The 18097-nt window shown below is 55.9% G+C and overlaps 8 protein-coding genes across 8 annotated transcripts; 3 read left to right on the top strand and 5 right to left on the bottom strand.

Moving 5' to 3' along the window:
• Positions 1 to 162: 162 nt before the first annotated feature.
• EX895_004111 (uncharacterized protein) lies at positions 163 to 1677 on the bottom strand (the record flags this gene model as incomplete). Its single annotated transcript, XM_029884708.1, has 4 exons — positions 163 to 238; positions 321 to 792; positions 895 to 1302; positions 1383 to 1677. 4 exons carry the CDS (start codon positions 1675 to 1677, stop codon positions 163 to 165), a joined length of 1251 nt encoding a protein of 416 aa, XP_029739418.1.
• Positions 1678 to 2947: 1270 nt separating this feature from the next.
• Positions 2948 to 3559, top strand: EX895_004110 (uncharacterized protein; the record flags this gene model as incomplete). Its single annotated transcript, XM_029884707.1, has 1 exon — positions 2948 to 3559. The coding sequence occupies one exon, from the start codon at positions 2948 to 2950 to the stop codon at positions 3557 to 3559; it is 612 nt and encodes a 203-aa protein (XP_029739417.1).
• A 154-nt stretch (positions 3560 to 3713) lies between these two features.
• Positions 3714 to 4193, bottom strand: EX895_004109 (uncharacterized protein; the record flags this gene model as incomplete). The annotated part of the gene is made up of 1 exon (XM_029884706.1): positions 3714 to 4193. One exon carries the CDS (start codon positions 4191 to 4193, stop codon positions 3714 to 3716), a length of 480 nt encoding a protein of 159 aa, XP_029739416.1.
• Positions 4194 to 6200: 2007 nt separating this feature from the next.
• Positions 6201 to 7412, top strand: EX895_004108 (uncharacterized protein; the record flags this gene model as incomplete). The annotated part of the gene is made up of 1 exon (XM_029884705.1): positions 6201 to 7412. The coding sequence occupies one exon, from the start codon at positions 6201 to 6203 to the stop codon at positions 7410 to 7412; it is 1212 nt and encodes a 403-aa protein (XP_029739415.1).
• Positions 7413 to 7506: 94 nt separating this feature from the next.
• On the bottom strand, positions 7507 to 8361 carry EX895_004107 (uncharacterized protein; the record flags this gene model as incomplete). Its single annotated transcript, XM_029884704.1, has 3 exons — positions 7507 to 7604; positions 7696 to 8240; positions 8309 to 8361. 3 exons carry the CDS (start codon positions 8359 to 8361, stop codon positions 7507 to 7509), a joined length of 696 nt encoding a protein of 231 aa, XP_029739414.1.
• A 322-nt stretch (positions 8362 to 8683) lies between these two features.
• EX895_004106 (uncharacterized protein) lies at positions 8684 to 11650 on the bottom strand (the record flags this gene model as incomplete). The annotated part of the gene is made up of 2 exons (XM_029884703.1): positions 8684 to 8703; positions 8794 to 11650. The coding sequence occupies 2 exons, from the start codon at positions 11648 to 11650 to the stop codon at positions 8684 to 8686; spliced, it is 2877 nt and encodes a 958-aa protein (XP_029739413.1).
• Positions 11651 to 13910: 2260 nt separating this feature from the next.
• EX895_004105 (uncharacterized protein) lies at positions 13911 to 15302 on the top strand (the record flags this gene model as incomplete). The annotated part of the gene is made up of 1 exon (XM_029884702.1): positions 13911 to 15302. One exon carries the CDS (start codon positions 13911 to 13913, stop codon positions 15300 to 15302), a length of 1392 nt encoding a protein of 463 aa, XP_029739412.1.
• Positions 15303 to 15525: 223 nt separating this feature from the next.
• On the bottom strand, positions 15526 to 17301 carry EX895_004104 (uncharacterized protein; the record flags this gene model as incomplete). The annotated part of the gene is made up of 1 exon (XM_029884701.1): positions 15526 to 17301. The coding sequence occupies one exon, from the start codon at positions 17299 to 17301 to the stop codon at positions 15526 to 15528; it is 1776 nt and encodes a 591-aa protein (XP_029739411.1).
• Between the last annotated feature and the right edge of the window lie 796 nt (positions 17302 to 18097).

Genomic DNA, 18097 nt, shown 5'->3' with positions numbered 1-18097 from the left:
GGGATTGAGGTTGTGCCGAAATGTTGCACCCGTCACAGGCGATGTGTTTCAGGCCACGAGAGGGGCACCATTCGACGATGACAGACATGGCAAAAAGCAGTTGGGTATATGATGAGCAGGAGCGAGACGACAGGCAGGACGCAGAGTGTTGTAGAGCCAACGTTAGAGCCAAAGGCGGCGCTTCAAGCCTTCGATCAGAGGACCAAATAGAGGCATCATGGCCTTGGCTTCGTCGAGACTGTCGTTGTGTTCAGGACAAGAAGTGAATCAGGTTAGCCAGGACCGCATCGCGCGAGATGGGATTGTTTGTTGAAACTCACCTTTGGATGGTCTTGTGCGTGAGGAACGGCTGGTCAGCATCCTCCTCCTCGGGATCATACGTTCCCGCGTCAAGACAGCATTCGAGAAGCAGATCCACAATCCTCGCCACTCTTTTCTTGGATGAAATGCCGCCCTCTTCCTCGTCATCGTCGTCCTCGTCCGCCTCTGCGTTTTTGCCAAGGGCCCGAGTCTGGCCAGAAGTAGCCTTGACCGTGTGATGGAGGTGCCGAGAACGAGGAGTGGTGTTTGTGTTGGCAAGGGCAGATGGATCGTCGATGTCGTCCGAAATGGCGCGGAATGCAAAGATGCGCTGTGCGGACTCGGCAGCGGCGGTGGCAGCGGCGGCGGTGGTGGAGATGTTCTTGATCGAGGCGGTGGTGTTGCTCCTCGAGACGGAGTTGAGGTACGTTACGACAAAGCCCCAGTTGTCATCTGGATGCGATGACTCGTGTGGAGACGTCACATATAGACCTGTTCACCGTCAGATGGGTCCGAGGGAAAGGCGCAAGGGTCGGTGTCATGAGTCATTCTGTCAAATACAAAGCAGTCCAAGAGCCTGTGCCAACAACATACCTTGCTGAATGCCCACGATATCACCCACGAGCACCTTGGTAAACTCATTGAGCTTCTCACTTCCAAAGTCGTAACTGCAGACGTAGAGCGCTTTGGGCGTAAGCAGTGCCACCTTCTCTTCGAGCTTGAGCGCTTCCACTGTATTCGCTTGCAGTGGCGAACAGAGCGTCCAGCCTCCGAGCAGCTCCTCTGATTCAGGCACGACTTCGCGACGGCAGCTCTCGATGGCAGAGGCGCGCACGCGAGCCAGACGGATCGACTCGGAAGGGTCACGGCTGTTGAGATCGTCGTAGTAGCGTTCGAGGCCGTGCAAACCGATCGAGCCGTAGGTGAAGTCGAGCACGGTTTGACGGAAGAAGTCGGTGACGGCTCCCTGGACCATCCGGTAGACAGAATTGGTTGCATCGTCTGTTGTGTTAACAGGTTGGGTTCCGGTCAGGTAAAGCTCGGATAGGATCAGTGGGTCAGAAGGGCGGACGGCAACTCACTGATCATGCCAAAAATACTCCTCTTGCCCGTACGTGTGAAATCGACCTTGAGTGCATCCGTGTTCGAGTAGCAGTGCGAGATAGCATTGGCATTGTTGGCCCACATGTCGTTCAGAGCGTCATCGAGTGCCTTCTCTGTCAAGACGAATTTGGCCGCGGGGACATGATTGTCTCGAGACAAGACGCCAATGTCTTGCTGCTTACCGGTCGGAGGAGCAGCGGCTGTCGAAGGCGCAACAGCCGTAGAGACTTTATCTTGCTTTGTGGCTGGCGGTGATGTGTCTGCTTCCGACATTGCGTGCACTGCGTGGGTCCAAAAGGCGAGATGATGGAATAGAGCAACATAGACACACACTAACTGCAGGCGTTTTTGACATGCACGAGCACAGACCGGCACGCCCCTAAAGCATTTTTCCACTCCACATTTTCTGTTGTCAGAACCAACACAAACACCTCGAAGACACGCGTTTTGCTTGGCACGACGCTGTTGGAGAGGCAAAAGACGATCCAGGCCGGCCTTTCATCTCTCTCATCCAACAGGAGAGCCTCGATCAAGAGAAGACTTGGAATTCTGGAAGATCATGATCAGGGAGATGGCGTGAGCACCACACCCTTCTTAGTCGTACATTGGCATGAATTTTGACGGATACGATACTGTGGAAGCGACCAAACACTCGCTCCGTACCAGCAGATCCTTCTACGTGTGACCGCGCAGCCAGGGATGTATCGGAAAAGTGCCTGGCAATCCGATCGAGACCAAGTGTGAGCACTCGCCACGACGTGAGCGTTGTTTCGTCGTGGTTGGGCTGGCCAGCCATGGTCAGTGGAAGGTGCAGAGTTGCCCCAGTCCCGGACGCTTCTCCAGTGTACAGCTTTGGCGCGGTCTGAAAGCTGCTCACCCGGATCGCTCCATGGCGTCCACTCTCGTCTCTGATCCCCATCTCAAGTGCAAACGGCCGCGTGCCCCCAATCGTCGTGTATTGAAAAGAAATGTGGGGCAGCTCGACGCCGAGCCCCGCACCTTGCACCGCCGGCGAGCAAATGAACGTGTTGCGTATCGCTGGGGACTGTATATGCAACACAGGTTCGGCGCTGGCCCCTCTGCGTGTGTCTTGCATCCGCAACAAGAAGCTCTCGTGTGTGATACCGTGGTCATTTGGCGCTATGTCATTGGTTTCGTCGATCAGAAGACGTATGCCCGAGTCTTCGGGCAAATCTGCATCCTGGTGAACTGCCCAAAGGGCCAGCGGATCGGAAGAGGTCGAGGAGAACAAGCTCAGCGACTCGGGCTGCACAAGATCCCCAAACAGCGAGGTTCCATCTGGCCCCGCCGTCATGAGCGCACTGCAAAGACCATGTGATGGACCTGAGAGTGGTTCCCTTTAACGAGGATAGAGAAGAGGCAAAATGCCGTCTGTGGAGGTGCAGCACCGGAACCGCGTTTTCCGGCTTTCGGCTCTTCGGTGGAAACCTTGATTCGCGTTTCCGTGGGCAACGACTTCAGACCTTGCTTCTCACCCTCATCCCTAGCTTGTACGCTCTCTGTTGACACCACCTCTCACAGCATGGACCAACTCAAGAAGCAGCTCTTCGGATCACCAGACCCGCCGTCCTGGCTGTCATCCGTGCGTACCTTCGCCGAGTCTATCTACACGAACCCTCTCAACCTCATCCTTCTGCTAGCAGTCCTTTACGTCGTCATCCCGCTCGTCCGGCCTTCTTCTCCCGAATCTTCGCGCTGGACACCCACCGTCGCCGAATCCCGCTCTCATCTGGCAGCACCATCAGACCGCTACACCTATCTCCCACCCAACCACCCGGACACGGTCGAATGGACCAGGTACACGCCGCGCACGCTAGCCGTGTTCGACGGTACCGGAGATGACCAGGACGGCTCGCGCATCTTGCTCGCCATCAACCGCAAGGTGTTCGACGTCACCAAGGGCAGGAACTTTTACGGCCCCGGTGGACCCTACGGCAACTTCGCCGGCAGAGACGCTAGCAGAGGCATGGCCAAACAGAGCTTCGACCTGGAAATGCTCACCCCACTGGATAAACCCATCGACAAGCTCGAGGACTTGACGCCTAGCGAGATCAAGAACATGAAGGAGTGGCAAGGCCATTTCACGGGCAAGTACGGTATCGTCGGAGAGCTCATTGACGAGTCCGAGGCATGAAGTAGTCCACATCAACCTCAGATGACAGATCTGCAGACCGAAATGGCCTTACAATCTCAGAGTTGCTTGCGTTCTAAATGGTCGATTGCGGTGTGATAACATGCAAGCAAGATAAATGGCTACAAGTGTCGAGACAGCTATGTTTCGTCTGAGCTCAGCGTGAACCAGTACCCCAGAACCGATCGCCGATCGAACCGCAGCCGGGAGTGATGGCAAACACCACACGGCTGCCTTTGGCCGGGGACTGGGTCGTACTCGGCTGCCTCTGCCGCGGCCTCGACTCGGCCTTGGTGACGGCAAACCTGCCGCCATCAATGCTCGACAACGGGGGCGAGCCCAACAGATGCAGATTCTCGCCACGGTTGAAGCCAGGTGAGAGATCATCCTCGTCGACAGGCGCGTTATCCGTGTACCTTTTCGCCTCGTTGCGGGCGGACGAGCTGGTGGACGCCGACGACGTCTGCCAAGGGATCCGCAGCTTTTGCAGCCCAGGGTCGACACCAGCTACGACGATGCGCACGCGCGGGAAAGCTCGGTTCAGAGCGTGGATTCCACCCTGCGAGCTGGCCAACAGTGTCAAAAACACAATCTGGTCTTCGGGCACCGAGTGATCCAACAGCACGCGGATCGCCATAAACGCAGCTGCGCCCGTTCCGATCTGCGCATCGAGCAAGAACACCCACGACTTTTCCGCTGTCTCTCGTCGACGAATGAATGAAGGGAGCGACACATCGTACAGATGCGGCTCGCCGTCTTCTTCGTTTGACTGGATCAGTAGGCTGCCCAACGACATGGCTGGGAACGCTCTACGCAGCGATGGCTCGAGCACTGCACCCGATCGCAGAATCGAGACAGAGCAAAGGCTCGAGGCGTTGAGCTCGTGTCCAATATGTTTGCGTCCACCGTGAATGGTGATCTCCTTCTCGCGGTACGGCAGCAGCGTGGTGGCCAGCTCAACGACGAGCGTGCCGACGCGTTTGCAGGCAAAGGTGAATTCGGACGTGCTTGTGGATCGATCGTGGAGAAGGGTGAGTAAGGACTGCAGTTGCGGAGTCTGGGCGAGCATGATGACGTTAGGCGGCAACCCTGCCTCGTCGCTCGCCGAGGTTGATGGTGGCAAATGAGGCGCCGATGGACCGAAAGACTCGTTGCGACTCAGCCCTGGCTTGACGTATGCCAAACTTGTTCGGCGCTCGTGTGCAGAACCCAGGCCATCGTACGGGCTCATCGCGCTGGCGGCTGGCGGAGGAAGCTTTGTTGCGGGTGTCTTGTAGAATTCGGCGCGCAACTTCCTCGATCTGTTCCTGAGCTGCTTCTCCATGTGCTGACTGATAACTTCGATGGCCACCTCGTTATGCGAGCCGGGGACAATCATGTCCGCGTGACGAGCGGTGGCCGAGACGAAGGTGTCGAAGGCGGGTTTGACAAAGCGCAAATACTGGTCGAGCACCGAATTGACCGACCTGCCTCTCTCGACAATGTCTCGCTTGATTCGTCTCGCCAGCATCAAGTCCGAGTCTGCTTGCACATAGACCTTGAGATCGAGCAGCTCGCGAATTTCGGGATCGTGGAGCACAAAGATGCCTTCGACAATGAGCACGGCGGGTCCGTAAAGATAGTTGGTCTCGGATGTCCTCTGGTGCTGAACAAAGCTGTATACCGGGATTTCGACTGCTTTGCCTCGACGCAGATCCTGTATGCAGTGCTTGAGAATGTCGTAATCGAAAGCGTCGGGATGGTCGAAATCGTACTGTTCTTGGAACGCCAATTTGGATTGTTCGGGTGACAGCGACTTGTAGTAGGCATCTTGACTGACAATGGCCACCCATGGCACGTTGGGCAACTTCTTGAGAATCTCTCTAGCCACTGACGTCTTTCCGCTGGCAGATCCACCGGCAATGCCGACAACATAGGCAGGAACGGGTTCGCCGACCGAATTGTACCAAGGCGCACGGCCAGCGTCGGTGAGAACGATGGTCTTGGATCGAGTAGCGGCGGTGGCACTTGACGGTGTAGCCTTACCTGAAGGGACTGCTCCCCCTGCTGACGCTTTCGAAGACGTGAGAGGAGCGATGGGGGTTGTGTCGACAGCAGCGGCAGCGGCAGCAGCAGCAAGGACGCCGTGTGTGGATCCTCCCGAGGGCTGTTCGAGAGGAGTGGCGGGTTGCAGGATGGGCGTGCCATTGCCCGACGACCTCTGAACGATCTTACTAGCCTGCATGACTGTGATTGACCCAACAGAACAACGAGCAAGGGTAAAGGAAGCTCGTCGAGTGTCGGTGTCGACCTTGATGATCAACAGAGAAAAATCAGCAGTCAAAAGAAGCGGACGGGCCATCACACACCTTTTTTTTTGTCCCGCGTGCCAAGCGCTGCAAGGTTAAATTCCGAAAGAGAGAAAAAAAGTCTATCAGGGTCCGACCACGAAAAGAGTGGAGCGGACGTTCGGATCACACCCTTCGACCGAGGAACGTTGCTGGACCAGCGTCACACGACCGGGACGCTCCTTGTAAGCACACTGTACGGGAAGCATCGAGAGCGTCGTCGTCGAATGTGTGCTGGAAGTGCAAGGGCAGGGGCAGTAGCTGTAGACGCTTCATCTGTCGGATGCGACTCCGACAATGAGGCTCTAGCGCTGTACATGGACCTGGAAGAGCCTCGACTGGTGCTCGACCTGCGACCATCGTCAGCATTCCACCAAGCACATCTCGTCGGATCCTATCACATATCGCCCATCTCGGAACTCAAGTCTCGATATAGCTACCTTCCACCGCGAAATGTTGCTTTCCTCGTCCTGGCTGATCACGATCAACACGACGAAGCAGCAGAGGCTTTCTCTTCCATTCCATCAGCAAGGCTGATCTATCTCACCTCTCAAGAACCGGCATCTGAACCGACTACATCTAGCAATCTCGTATCTCACCGCAGCTTCTTCGACTCCGCACGGAGCTTAGGCCTGCTGCGCTCCTCTTTCTCGCACCAAGAGCGTATCACTGCCAGGCTCGAGAAAGACAAAGCGGATACCAGCCGAGACGATGTGCCGGAGCTGCTCTTTCGTCCGTCAAATGCTGTTCGAAGGACAGTCTCCTCTTTGGAGGCCGATTCGAGCCAGAGAAGTTCACTCAATGTGTTGGACTTGGGTTGTGGCGCAGCCAGGGACCTAGCGTGGATTCTGCACGGCTCGCGTACTCGCAGCGCTTCTACCACCTGGACCGGCGTCGGCGTCGACAATTGGAAAGCAGCTCTCCATCGTGCTGACCAGCTCATGGACGATCTGCTCCTGAGCTCCAGTTCACAAAGCGATATGCATGGCTCGCAATCCATCCCACGCTGCGACAAGCTTTTGTGGGCCAAATGCAGCGACGATGGCTTTCTCGAGCCGCTTCTAGGCACAGGCAAAGGCAGATCGATACAGACAGCCGCAGATATTCCAGAGCTGTGGCAGACTTGCCATCAGCTTGGACTTGCACCCCTCCTCCCTGGCACGCCTGACATCTACAGGGAACAGTCCAAGTTCGACCTCGTTCTCAGCGTCCGCTTTCATCCACGAGCTCTCCTTCCTCGTCTGTCGCGCATTGTCCGAGCGGGCGGCATCATCTTGCTCAGCCACTTTGTCACTCTTTCGGACGCCCAACGCATCGCAGCGAGACGGGCCTACCCAGAAGCAATCATCGACTATGTTTCACCGCCGCAAGCAGGGCGCATCCAGCCCGGCGAGATCGAGTGTCTGCTCCAGACTTGGACTGCAACCGAAGCAGGTGGTCACAGCTGGGTCATCGATGCCGATGTTTTGGAGCCGATCGAAGATGGAAGAATCATCAGAAGCGTCGCTCTTCGGAAACTTGCCGTGTAGTTGTGGGCAGTATTCCTCCCTAGCACTGTAACTGTATCGTCTGGATTCGTCCGTTGTGTGGCCCTGGTCATGAGTTTTGAATTGCTGCTGCGCATCAGCGCCAAGATGGATCATCGATGCTCTTGACTTCTATATATGGCTCGAGAAGATGCGACATGAGCCAGTCGCCGTTCGGCAAATCGTTGTTGTCCGCTGCATGTTGCCAGGTTGTGTCAAGAGATCAAAGTCAGCCTAGCTCCGTTTCCTTTTCTTATTGGTAGATCGCACCGTCATCGCCGCTCACCTCTCCAGATAGCCTCATCTTCGTCCCTCGCGACGCCCGTCTTGACATGCCGTACCACCAATCTCCTTCTCGCCTCGTCCTTCGGCACTTGGAACACCAGTCTCGTATCAAAATCCCTCGCTGCCCTCTTCCACTCCCCGATATCACAATTGCAGTACAGTCCCTCAAATACCACCACCCTGTGCGTCGGCAGTACAGCTACGTCGTCTTCCAGTGGATCCTTCTTCGCGTGGTCAAAGCTAGGCGCAGTGAGTGTGTGCGATGTGTCGTTCTTCACTACCGCCACAAAGTCGGCGAAGCGCTTGGCGTCGAAGGTCCATTCTGCGCCTCTACGGTCGAAGGCTTCTTGCGGGTTGGGAAAGGTGGCGAGTGTAGCTCGCGGGTAGTGCCACCCGTCCATGCCTACGCAGATGGCGATGTCGGTTGTGGAGGATGTTGCTTGTGATGCAGCGTTGAGGGCCGAGACAAGCTTGGTCGCAAGACTCGACTTGCCAGATCCTGGAATGCCCGACACACCCACGAGTAGCCGCTTGGACGGTTCCAGTCTGTGACAGCGTCGCAACGAGCGTCAGCACCAAATCCTCGCAAAGAAAGCACTGTCGAGACTACTCACCCCTGCACCTTGCCGAGAAGATCCCCAACCAGCCTGTCGACCTGTTCCTGCATCACCGCACTCCCAGTTGTCAGTCAGTCCTGAGCGCTGCCGATGTGGAAGATGTGTGTGTGTAGAAGATGGTGGAGGAGATTCGTCGCACGGTCCAGTGTGCTCTGTTCTCGACGTCGGCCAATTTTCGCACTCCAAAATATGTTAAATGACCGACAAAAACTGAGGTCACAAAAGTACCATCAAAACAACGAAGTCAACACTCGGCGCATTGATGTGACTTATTCAACATACTTTCAACACTCGCACACAAGAAATGCTGTCTCATGCTCTACATTGAACACAGGTAGGACTCAGAGCAGACAAAGGGTATAAGGAGGGATGCTAACAGGCTTTAGCGCCGGCTGTGAGCGAGAAAGGAAAAATACAGCAGGGTCAGCGTCAGACAAGAACCGGTGGCTTGCAACGAAGCCCGGCGGCCATCTTCTACTTACCATTCGTCGAAACGGCCAAGATCAAATTGAACGCCTCATCTCTGTTGGCCAGGTTTGCGAGCAGCAGAGGCGCTTGCCCGTTGTTCCTCACAATCTTGAGGCCAAGCGAGCTCCATACCATCAGCCGGATATTCTTGGTCTTGACGATCGACTCAATCGACTCAATCGGCGTGCGACCTCGCTTCTGCGAAGGCGAGTGCAGCGGTGTAAAGTAGAGATACTTGGTGTTGATGTGCAAACGCCCAGGCAGGCCTTTATACTGGCAGAAGAAGCTGCCTAGCTTGCGCGGCTTGAGCGTTGCGTCGTTGCTCATCTCGACGTAGTCCGTGCCGGCGCGAGACGGGTCGTCGATCTGGTCATACGCGATGCCTTCCTCGCGACGGTCCGGCCGAGGCTTGAGACGCTTGGATCGGTTGCCTTGCGAGCCCACGGCACGTCGGATGTCTTGGGCCGTGGACAAGTGGCCAGCGAAGCGATCGACGTCCAAGTGGCGTTTGCGCAGCAACTGCACTGCAAACTGTGCGTCCGTCGGGGCGCCGAACGTGGCCCACCACAGCGGCGACAGCGCTTTGCGGTGTGAGGGAAAGTAGCTCTGCAGTGGCAGTAGGCAGAAGAATGTGATGCCCAGGAAGAAGAAGATGGCCTTCGAAACATACTGCGAAGGTGCAAACGTCACGAACAGGTTGAGCACGCCAAACAGGATCAACGTACGTCGACTCGCAGCCGGGTTTCGCCACAGGATGAGGTTCTTGATCTTTTCGTGAAAGTCGGCGACGAGTCCCATGGCCTCCTGCGTAGGCGCACCGAATGTGACAATCCACCGTTTATAGATGTTGAGAACGTCGAGTCGACTGCGACGACGGAGCTTCTCGGAAAGCGTGTTGGCAGCCTTGCCTCGCGCCATGCGCATCTTGACCTTTTCGTGAAGGTAGCTCTCCGAAGGGGGGAAGTACTTGAACCTCATGATGTAGAACATGATCATCAGGATAAAAGCTGTTGGGATCATATTGGTGTACCACAGCACGAAGTAGATCATTGCCGCTGCTGCCGTCGTCTTGGGATCTTCCCAGCGATACAGGCGGCGGATTCGGAACGCGAGCTGCTCCCAAAAAGGCGCGATGGTGTAGAGACGCTCGACGTGCGAGCGTATGAGACCTTCGCGATAGCCTCTGTCCGGATGATGTTCGATCTCTTCAGGTGCAAGTCGTTCCACCAATGCAAGGATGTAAGCGATGCAGAACGCTACGCCATCCACACCCTCATCCTTTGCATTGACGCGAAGCTCGTCGTGCGAAGGCACTGTCTCGTAGTCGGTAGCGTCTCCGCTGGACGAGGGCACAAGGAGGTCCCAGTCTTCGTCGCCCCTATGATCTTCGACTGTGGGCGGTTTGCCAGGCGTGGTAGCGTGCACTTTGGGCAGCTTGCCTTTCCCCTTCTTTTTGGACGGCGTGGCTGTGCTGGCATCGTGATTGTCGGTGTCAGACGCCGAACCCGCTGCAAGCTCGTCGTCAGCAAGTCCGGACGAGGATGCGGGCACAATGTCTGTGCGACTACGATCTTGCGCCGAGTTCGATTGTTGCCCGAGGTTTTTAGACAGATGGTGAAGACCGCGGTCCACTCTGGTAAGCATGGAAGGCCTCTTGCTGGTTGGATTGTTGCTTGCGGCGTCGTCAGCTGGTGAGACGCGAAAGTCGGACCATTGGGGCATCCTGTACTTTTCCTTTCCTGCCGGTCTTGTGACAGTGACTTCTCTGGTGTGACGAGCAAAATTTTGCAAGAAGGTCTCGAGCTCAATGTCTTCGAGCTCGAGCAGGGGCTGGCTCAGCGCTTTGGCAGCGCCGCCCGAGTAAGCGCTGAAGGTGCTCTGCGCATCCTTGTTGTCGCTTATGGAACGCTCCTTTTCGCGAACAGCTTGTAAGGTATCAAAATCGATACCGCCAGACAAGTCGCCATTGCCATTGTAACGCAGGCTGTCGTAGCCGTCAGCCTCGCGCAGAAGATGCGCAATGGTGTCGTCCGAGTCGTCCGAGTCATAGGCGTGTTTCTCGCCGTCGTCGAGCACATCGTCGAGACCGTGTGAATCTGATGCGAGGAAATCACGGCCGTGTTGCGGTGCTGTCGCGGCACGTTTGACGTTCTGGTCGCGAAGTAGCCGTGCGTCTGTCGTTATGTCGTCGGCATCGTATAGACCGCCTGGGAAGTGGCGGGAAACGTCGCTCTGAAACCTGTCGAGCTCAGCAGGATCCTCCGAGATATAATGTGTGTGCTCTTGATCGTGTTCCTCTTCGACGTCCGAGTCATGGTGAGACCGTTTGGATCTTTTGCGAAAGAGTACCCTATGGCGAAGCCCGTCAACACTCCCTGACGACGGCGACCTAGCATTGGCACGCCTCTGCTGCTCTTTGGACAAGGCCTGTTGAAGCTGATGTGCTTTGACCTCTGCATCACTGTGGTCGAGATGGGACGGATGTTCAGGGGTTTGCGACCCGCTGGTGTGATGAGAGCGAGAACCATGTGCAGGATCGACTGTTTCGTTGGTGGTGCGTTTGAACTTGGAGAGTACTTTGGATCCGATCGACTTTCTCTTGGTTTGCCCATCGACAGCCGCACCTGCTCTGTCAGATTCGTTCTTGCTGTTCTGCCGTGTCGAAGAAGTGATCGTTGGATGAGGGACGGAAGAAAGTTGATGTCGAGGCTGATAGTTTGTTGTGCTGCTCGCCGTCTTGTCCTTGGTGTGAGGATGTTGGGGAACAGTGTGGAGCTCTACTGGATCGTATGAGGAGAGTGGCGGTGATGTGGCAGCATCCTCATCCAGTTTATACGGCTCGGATGAGCCTGGATTGCTTGTCGGCGCCATTCCGATGGGGACGGCGCTTGAGTGGTCTGTGCAGTAGGGTGAGAGGGACAAGGGAGCCGGGAAGTCCGAGGTGGAGGAATGGTCTTCGTTCGGTACCTATGACATTGCTTCTCGGAGAGTCGGCGCTATCCAACACGTCTGTGCACGGTGGACGGTGGATGGTGGTGCTGTGGAGGATGTCTGGATGTCCGGATGGAAGCATGGAGGGAGGGGAGAGGATAGTCACTTTTGGACGTCTGGGAGCCGCCACGAAGAGAGGGACCAAGATGATCAAAAGCTGCACCCTGCTGTACATTGACGATCCATTTGCAGCAGCTTCTGCCTGGTCTGAGCTCAGAGAACTTTACTGAGCATAAATTCGATTCTGTCTCCAGATGATATTGAGCTTCCCCGCAAATTGCGCGTCGCGGCCAGCGGCCGCAAGATTCGACTGTGCTCAACGACAGATTTTGCGCGTGGAAGAGCGATTCCGCGGGGACATTTACAGTATAAAAATCGAGTCCGAGCTGCCCTGCCCTGTCCCACTCGTCTTGACCTGAAAGTTCAGCCTGGTTTCAGCTGGCATCGAGCTTGCTTTGAATCACATAACGACGCTTGATGACATCCACTTGTCCCTGATGCAGTCTCGGCAGGACTTGCAATGGGTGCACCTTTGTGATGCAATGACACAGAGAGAGGGACAAGAGCCATGCGACGCATTACCTCAAACGTCACGTTTCCGCGCGTACACCGCCATTGCTCGTACCATGTCGATACCGTATTGACCGGTGTGGCGCGAGCTATCGCAACAATCGCACAGTCTCGTTGCTTTGCCAATAAGATTTCTCGCTTCTTGTGCGCTTTGCCAAGACTCTGCCGACGCTTTAACTGTAGCTTCGATGCAAAAGCCGTCGGAACACACGGATGCGATTCATCCTTTGTGTAGCGAAAGGATGCCCGAGATGATATCCTGCAAACAACAAGACAGCTCTCGCAGCTACGGAAACCGGACCGTCGACGAATGCCGCCACGTTGTCCAGGCTTAGCACGCTAGCTTTACACCCACTTGACCTAATTTTGGCCGCCCTCCGACGGCTGACAGTAGTTCGTGGCAGCAGCCGCTACTTCATATGTGGCAACGTAAGCACGAGAATCTTCGCGCAAGCACAATTGCACAGCTCGTCTTTCAACTAGCTACGCCGATCGGCACCGACCATTTCCAGGTCTGCCATCCAATCTCCTGTACCTTGGTCAAGTGCCTGGGAACCCACATTCTAGGCTGGATGCTTCGTGGTGAGCCACAGTCCATGCATGCTTGTTTTGAGTTGCAGGGACTCACTCCGCAGCCCCTCTCAAGACACCCACCTCTCCCCATCCAGGCTGGACGTTAGGAGAGCGCCTCCAAGTCTCTTTTCGTGTCCACCATCACCAAGACTTGATCAAGATGCGATTCCGATATGTGACTTTGCTTCTGATCCTCCTTGCCATCGTTGGGTCAGCAACGTCGTGTGGCGAATTTCAGCAAGACCCATCAGGGCATCGAGGTTTTCGACTTCGAACAAGGAACGTACTCGAAGCCACGACAAGGCGGTTGCTTGATACCGAAGTGCCTGATCGTTTCAAGAAGTGGAGCATCTTCCGAGATGGGAACGTCATTCGTGAAGGCGCTCGCAAAGGGTACTCAGGTCTGCTAGGGCTCGGTGACAGAATCGTCCGGCCGTACCCGTTCTCAAAGGATATTGAGAAGGAATGGAGATACTTGCCCGACTTGAGAAAGCATTACTTCCTGCCACGGGTGCTACGGGTGCCCCTCATCCTGCAAGACGGACCAATACGCCACGAAAAGGAGCTCAAATCTTTCGTGAAAGGCGACGACAAAGATTTTGAAATCAAAGACGCTGCGAAGAAGCACATACCCACGCTGGCCGAAGAGGAAGCAGAGGAAGAAGCCAAGAAGTCTGCTTCTCTTCAGAGAGAAGTATCACCATCAGAGGATCCTCCGCTCGCCGACCTTCGTACGCGACGCAAGTCTTTCAGGAGGAGACGGCGCCCTTTGCACCGTGTAAGCAGCTTCAGCCAATTTCAAGCAGCGCCGGAGGAAGAAAGCACGCTATCATCTACATTGGTTTCGGATGATCAAAAAGGAAAGCACACGATGGATCCGGAAGCCGGCCCTTCTCCCCATGTTCCTTCCTCCAGCAATGCAGACGGAGACCGCACTTTCGAACAGTCATCCTCGCAAGCAGCTACAGAAACCGCGCGACAGACGTCCGCCCATCGAATGGACACTACGCTGATCAAGATGACAGAAAGATTCGAAGCTCTGAAGCAGTTCAGAGAGCAGCAAACGCGAAAAGCCTCGATACGCTACGTTGGTCATCCGGAATACAAAGCACCCGAGCTGCAGCAAGAAGCGGCCGCAGGCAAAGAACCAGGAGCCGGCCTTGCTCCCATACGGACCAAGATCAGCACTTCCCGAGCGGTGACGCCCGATGGCACGCCAAGAGGCAACGGCGACACGGCAGGCGCAGATGGAGACATTTCCAACTCAAACACACCTCACGACTTCTTCTCATCCCACTACTATCGCGACTTACCCATCAGACCGGGCTCGCATGATACACCCGAACCGCACACACCGAACAATTTGCCCTCTCCGTACGTGTCGACTCCTGGCGACATGAGCCCAGGCGGGATCAGTACCAGCACCGGGGCTATCCAAACTCCCATCCACTCGGAACGTGACGCAGGCTTTCGACTACCCGCCAACTATGCCGAGCTGGTCCGCAAAGCTCGGCTACAGCGTGGGCTGGATCGAGTACAGCCTTCCGGCTGGACTCCGTTGGCCTCTCCCTGGGGCTCGATTCGAGCAAGCCCGAGTCGTGAGAGCATGATGAGATGGAACGCAGGGTTACCCTCGGAAGAAGGCTTACGCGACCTACACGAAGTGTCAAGCTTCTATCATATCGATCGTGCCATTTACGACCATGAGGGGAGAAAACATCATGCTCCTATTGAGAGTCAGTTTGACGCGGCGCGGCCGCCTAGCAACAAGGATCCAAGCTCAGGATCGCTGTCGTCATCGTCGTCGAAGCGAAAAGCGTCATCTGATGACCCAATCATGCAGTCTGCTCGAAGCAGTCGGAGTGGGATCGTAGAGGAGCACGCTCTGCAGGACAGGACCAGCACCAACTTGGATCCTTCAACGCCATCGCATACCCAGGAGGCCGACGCGAACATGAAACCTCCCGCGTCTCCGGACATTGTTCCAGCAAGTCAGTCCTCGAATCCCCAACGTTCGGTCGAGGCACTTCAACTTGACGCTGCAGAGCCAGCCAAGAAACGAAACCGACCCCACCCCATCCAGACTTTCCTGCAGACATCGAGCAACCTCTTCAGGTTCCCCACTCCCAAGCTCAGTCCCATTTCTCCGGGCATGGACGGCTTCAAGCCTTCGCTCCACGTCGAGATGGCTGCGTCGCCCGAACTCAGTCCGGGTCGTCAAACCGTGAAGAACGCGGTGCAAAGCCTCAAGGATCGAATGAGGCACTTGTCCACCCTCTCTTCGCCCGGCTCGACAATCGAGGCTTTCAAGGCCCAACGTCGCGAGGACCATCGATCCGATCGACTTTCCTTCGATCCCACCGACGGTCCAGTGGTCTCTGCTCCTTGACCACCTCGCGACTGGATCGCGGATTCGTCTTGCCAAGCTCCCGCTCACCTTCACTGTCATTTCACTCTTCTTAACATCCTGATGTCTGATCAGCGTTCCGATGTCAAGGCTAGCTTTCATGTCCCTCTTTCGTTCGCTAATCCACATGTCGCCGTTCATCGCATTCGAGTGAACTGTCATTCAAGAGTCTTGTTAACGCATTAGAGAAAGCATAAGTATTATGTCACAGAGACTGAGGACGATTGGTGATGCCGCAGATGAGCTCGGCGAGCAATTCATCGCCCGAACCAGACGCAATGATAGCCTGCTGCTTCTTGATCTCCTCTTCGGTCCTAGCACCACCACCTTGCCTCTTGCCGAGGCGCTGGTTGCGGAAGTAGTGCGAGAGGAGGAATGCAACGTCAAGCGACTGTTCAAAGTTGAGCCTTGGATCACAATGGCTCTTGTAGCCTCGCTCCAGATCCTTCGGTTCCAAGCGCATAGAGCCACCAAAGCATTCAGTGACGTCCTTGTCACCGGTCAGCTCGAGATGAACACCGCCAAGATGAAGCGTGGGGAAGTCGGACGAGATGATCTGAAGGAAGGAGAGAATTTCGGAGATGATGTCACCAAACGAACGCGTCTTGAGCGGCTGAGCGTTGGGATCGGACGAGGCGAGCGGGTATGGGCTGGTTTGGGTGTTGCCGTGCATGGGATCGCATAGCAAGATGATTGAGTCGCTGTGTTTGCTGGTAGCGATGGCATCGAGAAGCGGCGGGAGGTGCGATGCGACTTTGGATGCACCGAGACGGATGATGACCATGACTCGGCCCTTTTCTTTGCCATACACGACGCCAGGTGCGCCGTTGGGAGTGGACCAGCCACTCGTGCGGCCCGACGAAGAGCCGGCAGGGATGGGAACATCCGGGTTGAGAATGTCGAGGATCTCGATAAGCTCCTCTGGCTTCATGGACGGGCCCACCTTGACACCGACGGGGTTGCGGATGGAAGAGAAAAAGTCGACGTGTGCGCCATCCAGCTGCCTTGTCCTGTCGCCGAGCCAGATGGTGTGAGCGGACAGGTCGTATCGCTCCAAGATTTCACCATTGAGAGCAGTGGTTTCCAGATCAGACGGGTGCAGGTTGCGCGCAGGGTTGGGGTTGGCTGGCGTGGGCTTTCGCACGAGGCGAGTCAAGGCCTCCTCGTAGGCGAGCGACAGACCTTCGTGGCTGATGAAGTAATCGACCGAGTTGAGGACACTGCTGGAGGAGAAAGTGCTGGGATCGGCGCCAATGGTCTTCATAAAGTCGAGTGCGTCTGTGAGAGAATCGACGACGGACTCAAACTCGGCCTGAAGAGCGCTCGACTGCACATGCTGGAAGGACCATTGGCGCGGAGCATGAAGATCAGCCAAACCGCTGGCGAGCTCGGAGCGAATGTGATTGAGAGTCGCAGCCGAGTGGAAGTAGGCCTGGAGCAAGCGCTCAGGATCTGGGATACGTCCACTGGCGGGCTCTGCACTGAAGGCGTTGATGTTGTCGCCTCGGAACGACATGATCTCGTGCTTGGAAGCCTCTCCGGTAACGGGGTCAATCTTGGTGATGATCTCGGTGGGTTTGGAGCGTGGCTTTGCGTATTGACCTGCGATACGACCGATTCGAACTACGGGCTTACGAGCACCCCAAATGAGGATGAGACTCATGAGGAGGGAAAGCTTGAGCTTTGCCTGGATCTGTTCTGGATTGCAGTAATCGAAGAGCTCGGCGCAGTCACCGGTTTGAAGCAAGAAGGCATTCCCCTCAGCGACGGAAGCAAGCTGCGATCGCAGACGGTCGATTTCGTTGGGCGAGACGAGGCCTGGGAGACGCTCGATTCTGTTCATGACCGAGTGGAAGGCTTCTCGGGATGGATAGTCGACCTGCTGAGCCTCGTTCTTGGACTTCCAGGTCGGGTTGGCATGATACTCGCGAGCGGACGCCGAAGCGCCCGCCAACGCAGATGCAGAGCGTGTTGACGACATGCTTGTTGTTGTGGCGATGGAGAAAAGAGCGATCGTGACCGAGATGGAGGTAAGTTGGTGGTTTAGCGAGTCACCATCCTACGGGCAGAAGAGCAGCCACACGAAGGCACGTTTTCCAGGGTCTGTGCGAAGATCTGCAGTAAAAAAATTCTCTTGCGCCGCGGTGCCCTAAACCACCGTCAAAACCGACTCTTCGCCAGGGGACGCTATTTTAGCATTGTTAGATCAGCATGATGATTGGCAAGTGCAGATTGACTTACGCGGCGACGGGCGACATCGAGCCAAGATGATCAAGGTAGGGCAGCTCGTCATTCGAGAATGCACCAGCATCGTCAGCTCGACGTATATAGTAGCAAGGCCTCATCGGTCGGACCAGCAGTTGCAATGTGGGCTATCTCACGTGCAGACATTTACCCCACACGAGCTTGAGGCCACTAGGCAAGCAGTGATGCGGACACAACGTGGCAATTCTGCAAGGCCGCAGCAGCAACGGTTTTAGCGGTGTCTGCTTGCCCGCCTTCTGGTTGCAGCATGGGTTGTCTCGGAGCATGCCAGGAACACGAATGTCATTTGCGGGGTGCAGCAGCAACTTGCATTGGAGCAGATCTCGGGAACAACGGTTCCACATCAAGCCACAGCATTCTCGGATATCGAGGGAGTGGCATAACAAGGTCCAGCTATTCGACCGCTCCTGAATGGCGCCTACAATGCCGAAGTATCCACAACCAATTGCGTTGCAGCGCGGGGAAACAAGCGACAAAGCGACTGAGTGGACGACGACGACCATGTTGCTCGA

Source organism: Sporisorium graminicola, chromosome SGRAM_22 (genome assembly GCF_005498985.1).
Source record: "Sporisorium graminicola strain CBS 10092 chromosome SGRAM_22, whole genome shotgun sequence".
NCBI classification, from domain to species: Eukaryota; Fungi; Basidiomycota; class Ustilaginomycetes; order Ustilaginales; family Ustilaginaceae; genus Sporisorium; species Sporisorium graminicola.
Note: the sequence above shows the minus strand (reverse complement) of the source record. Positions and strands in the feature narration are given on the sequence as shown.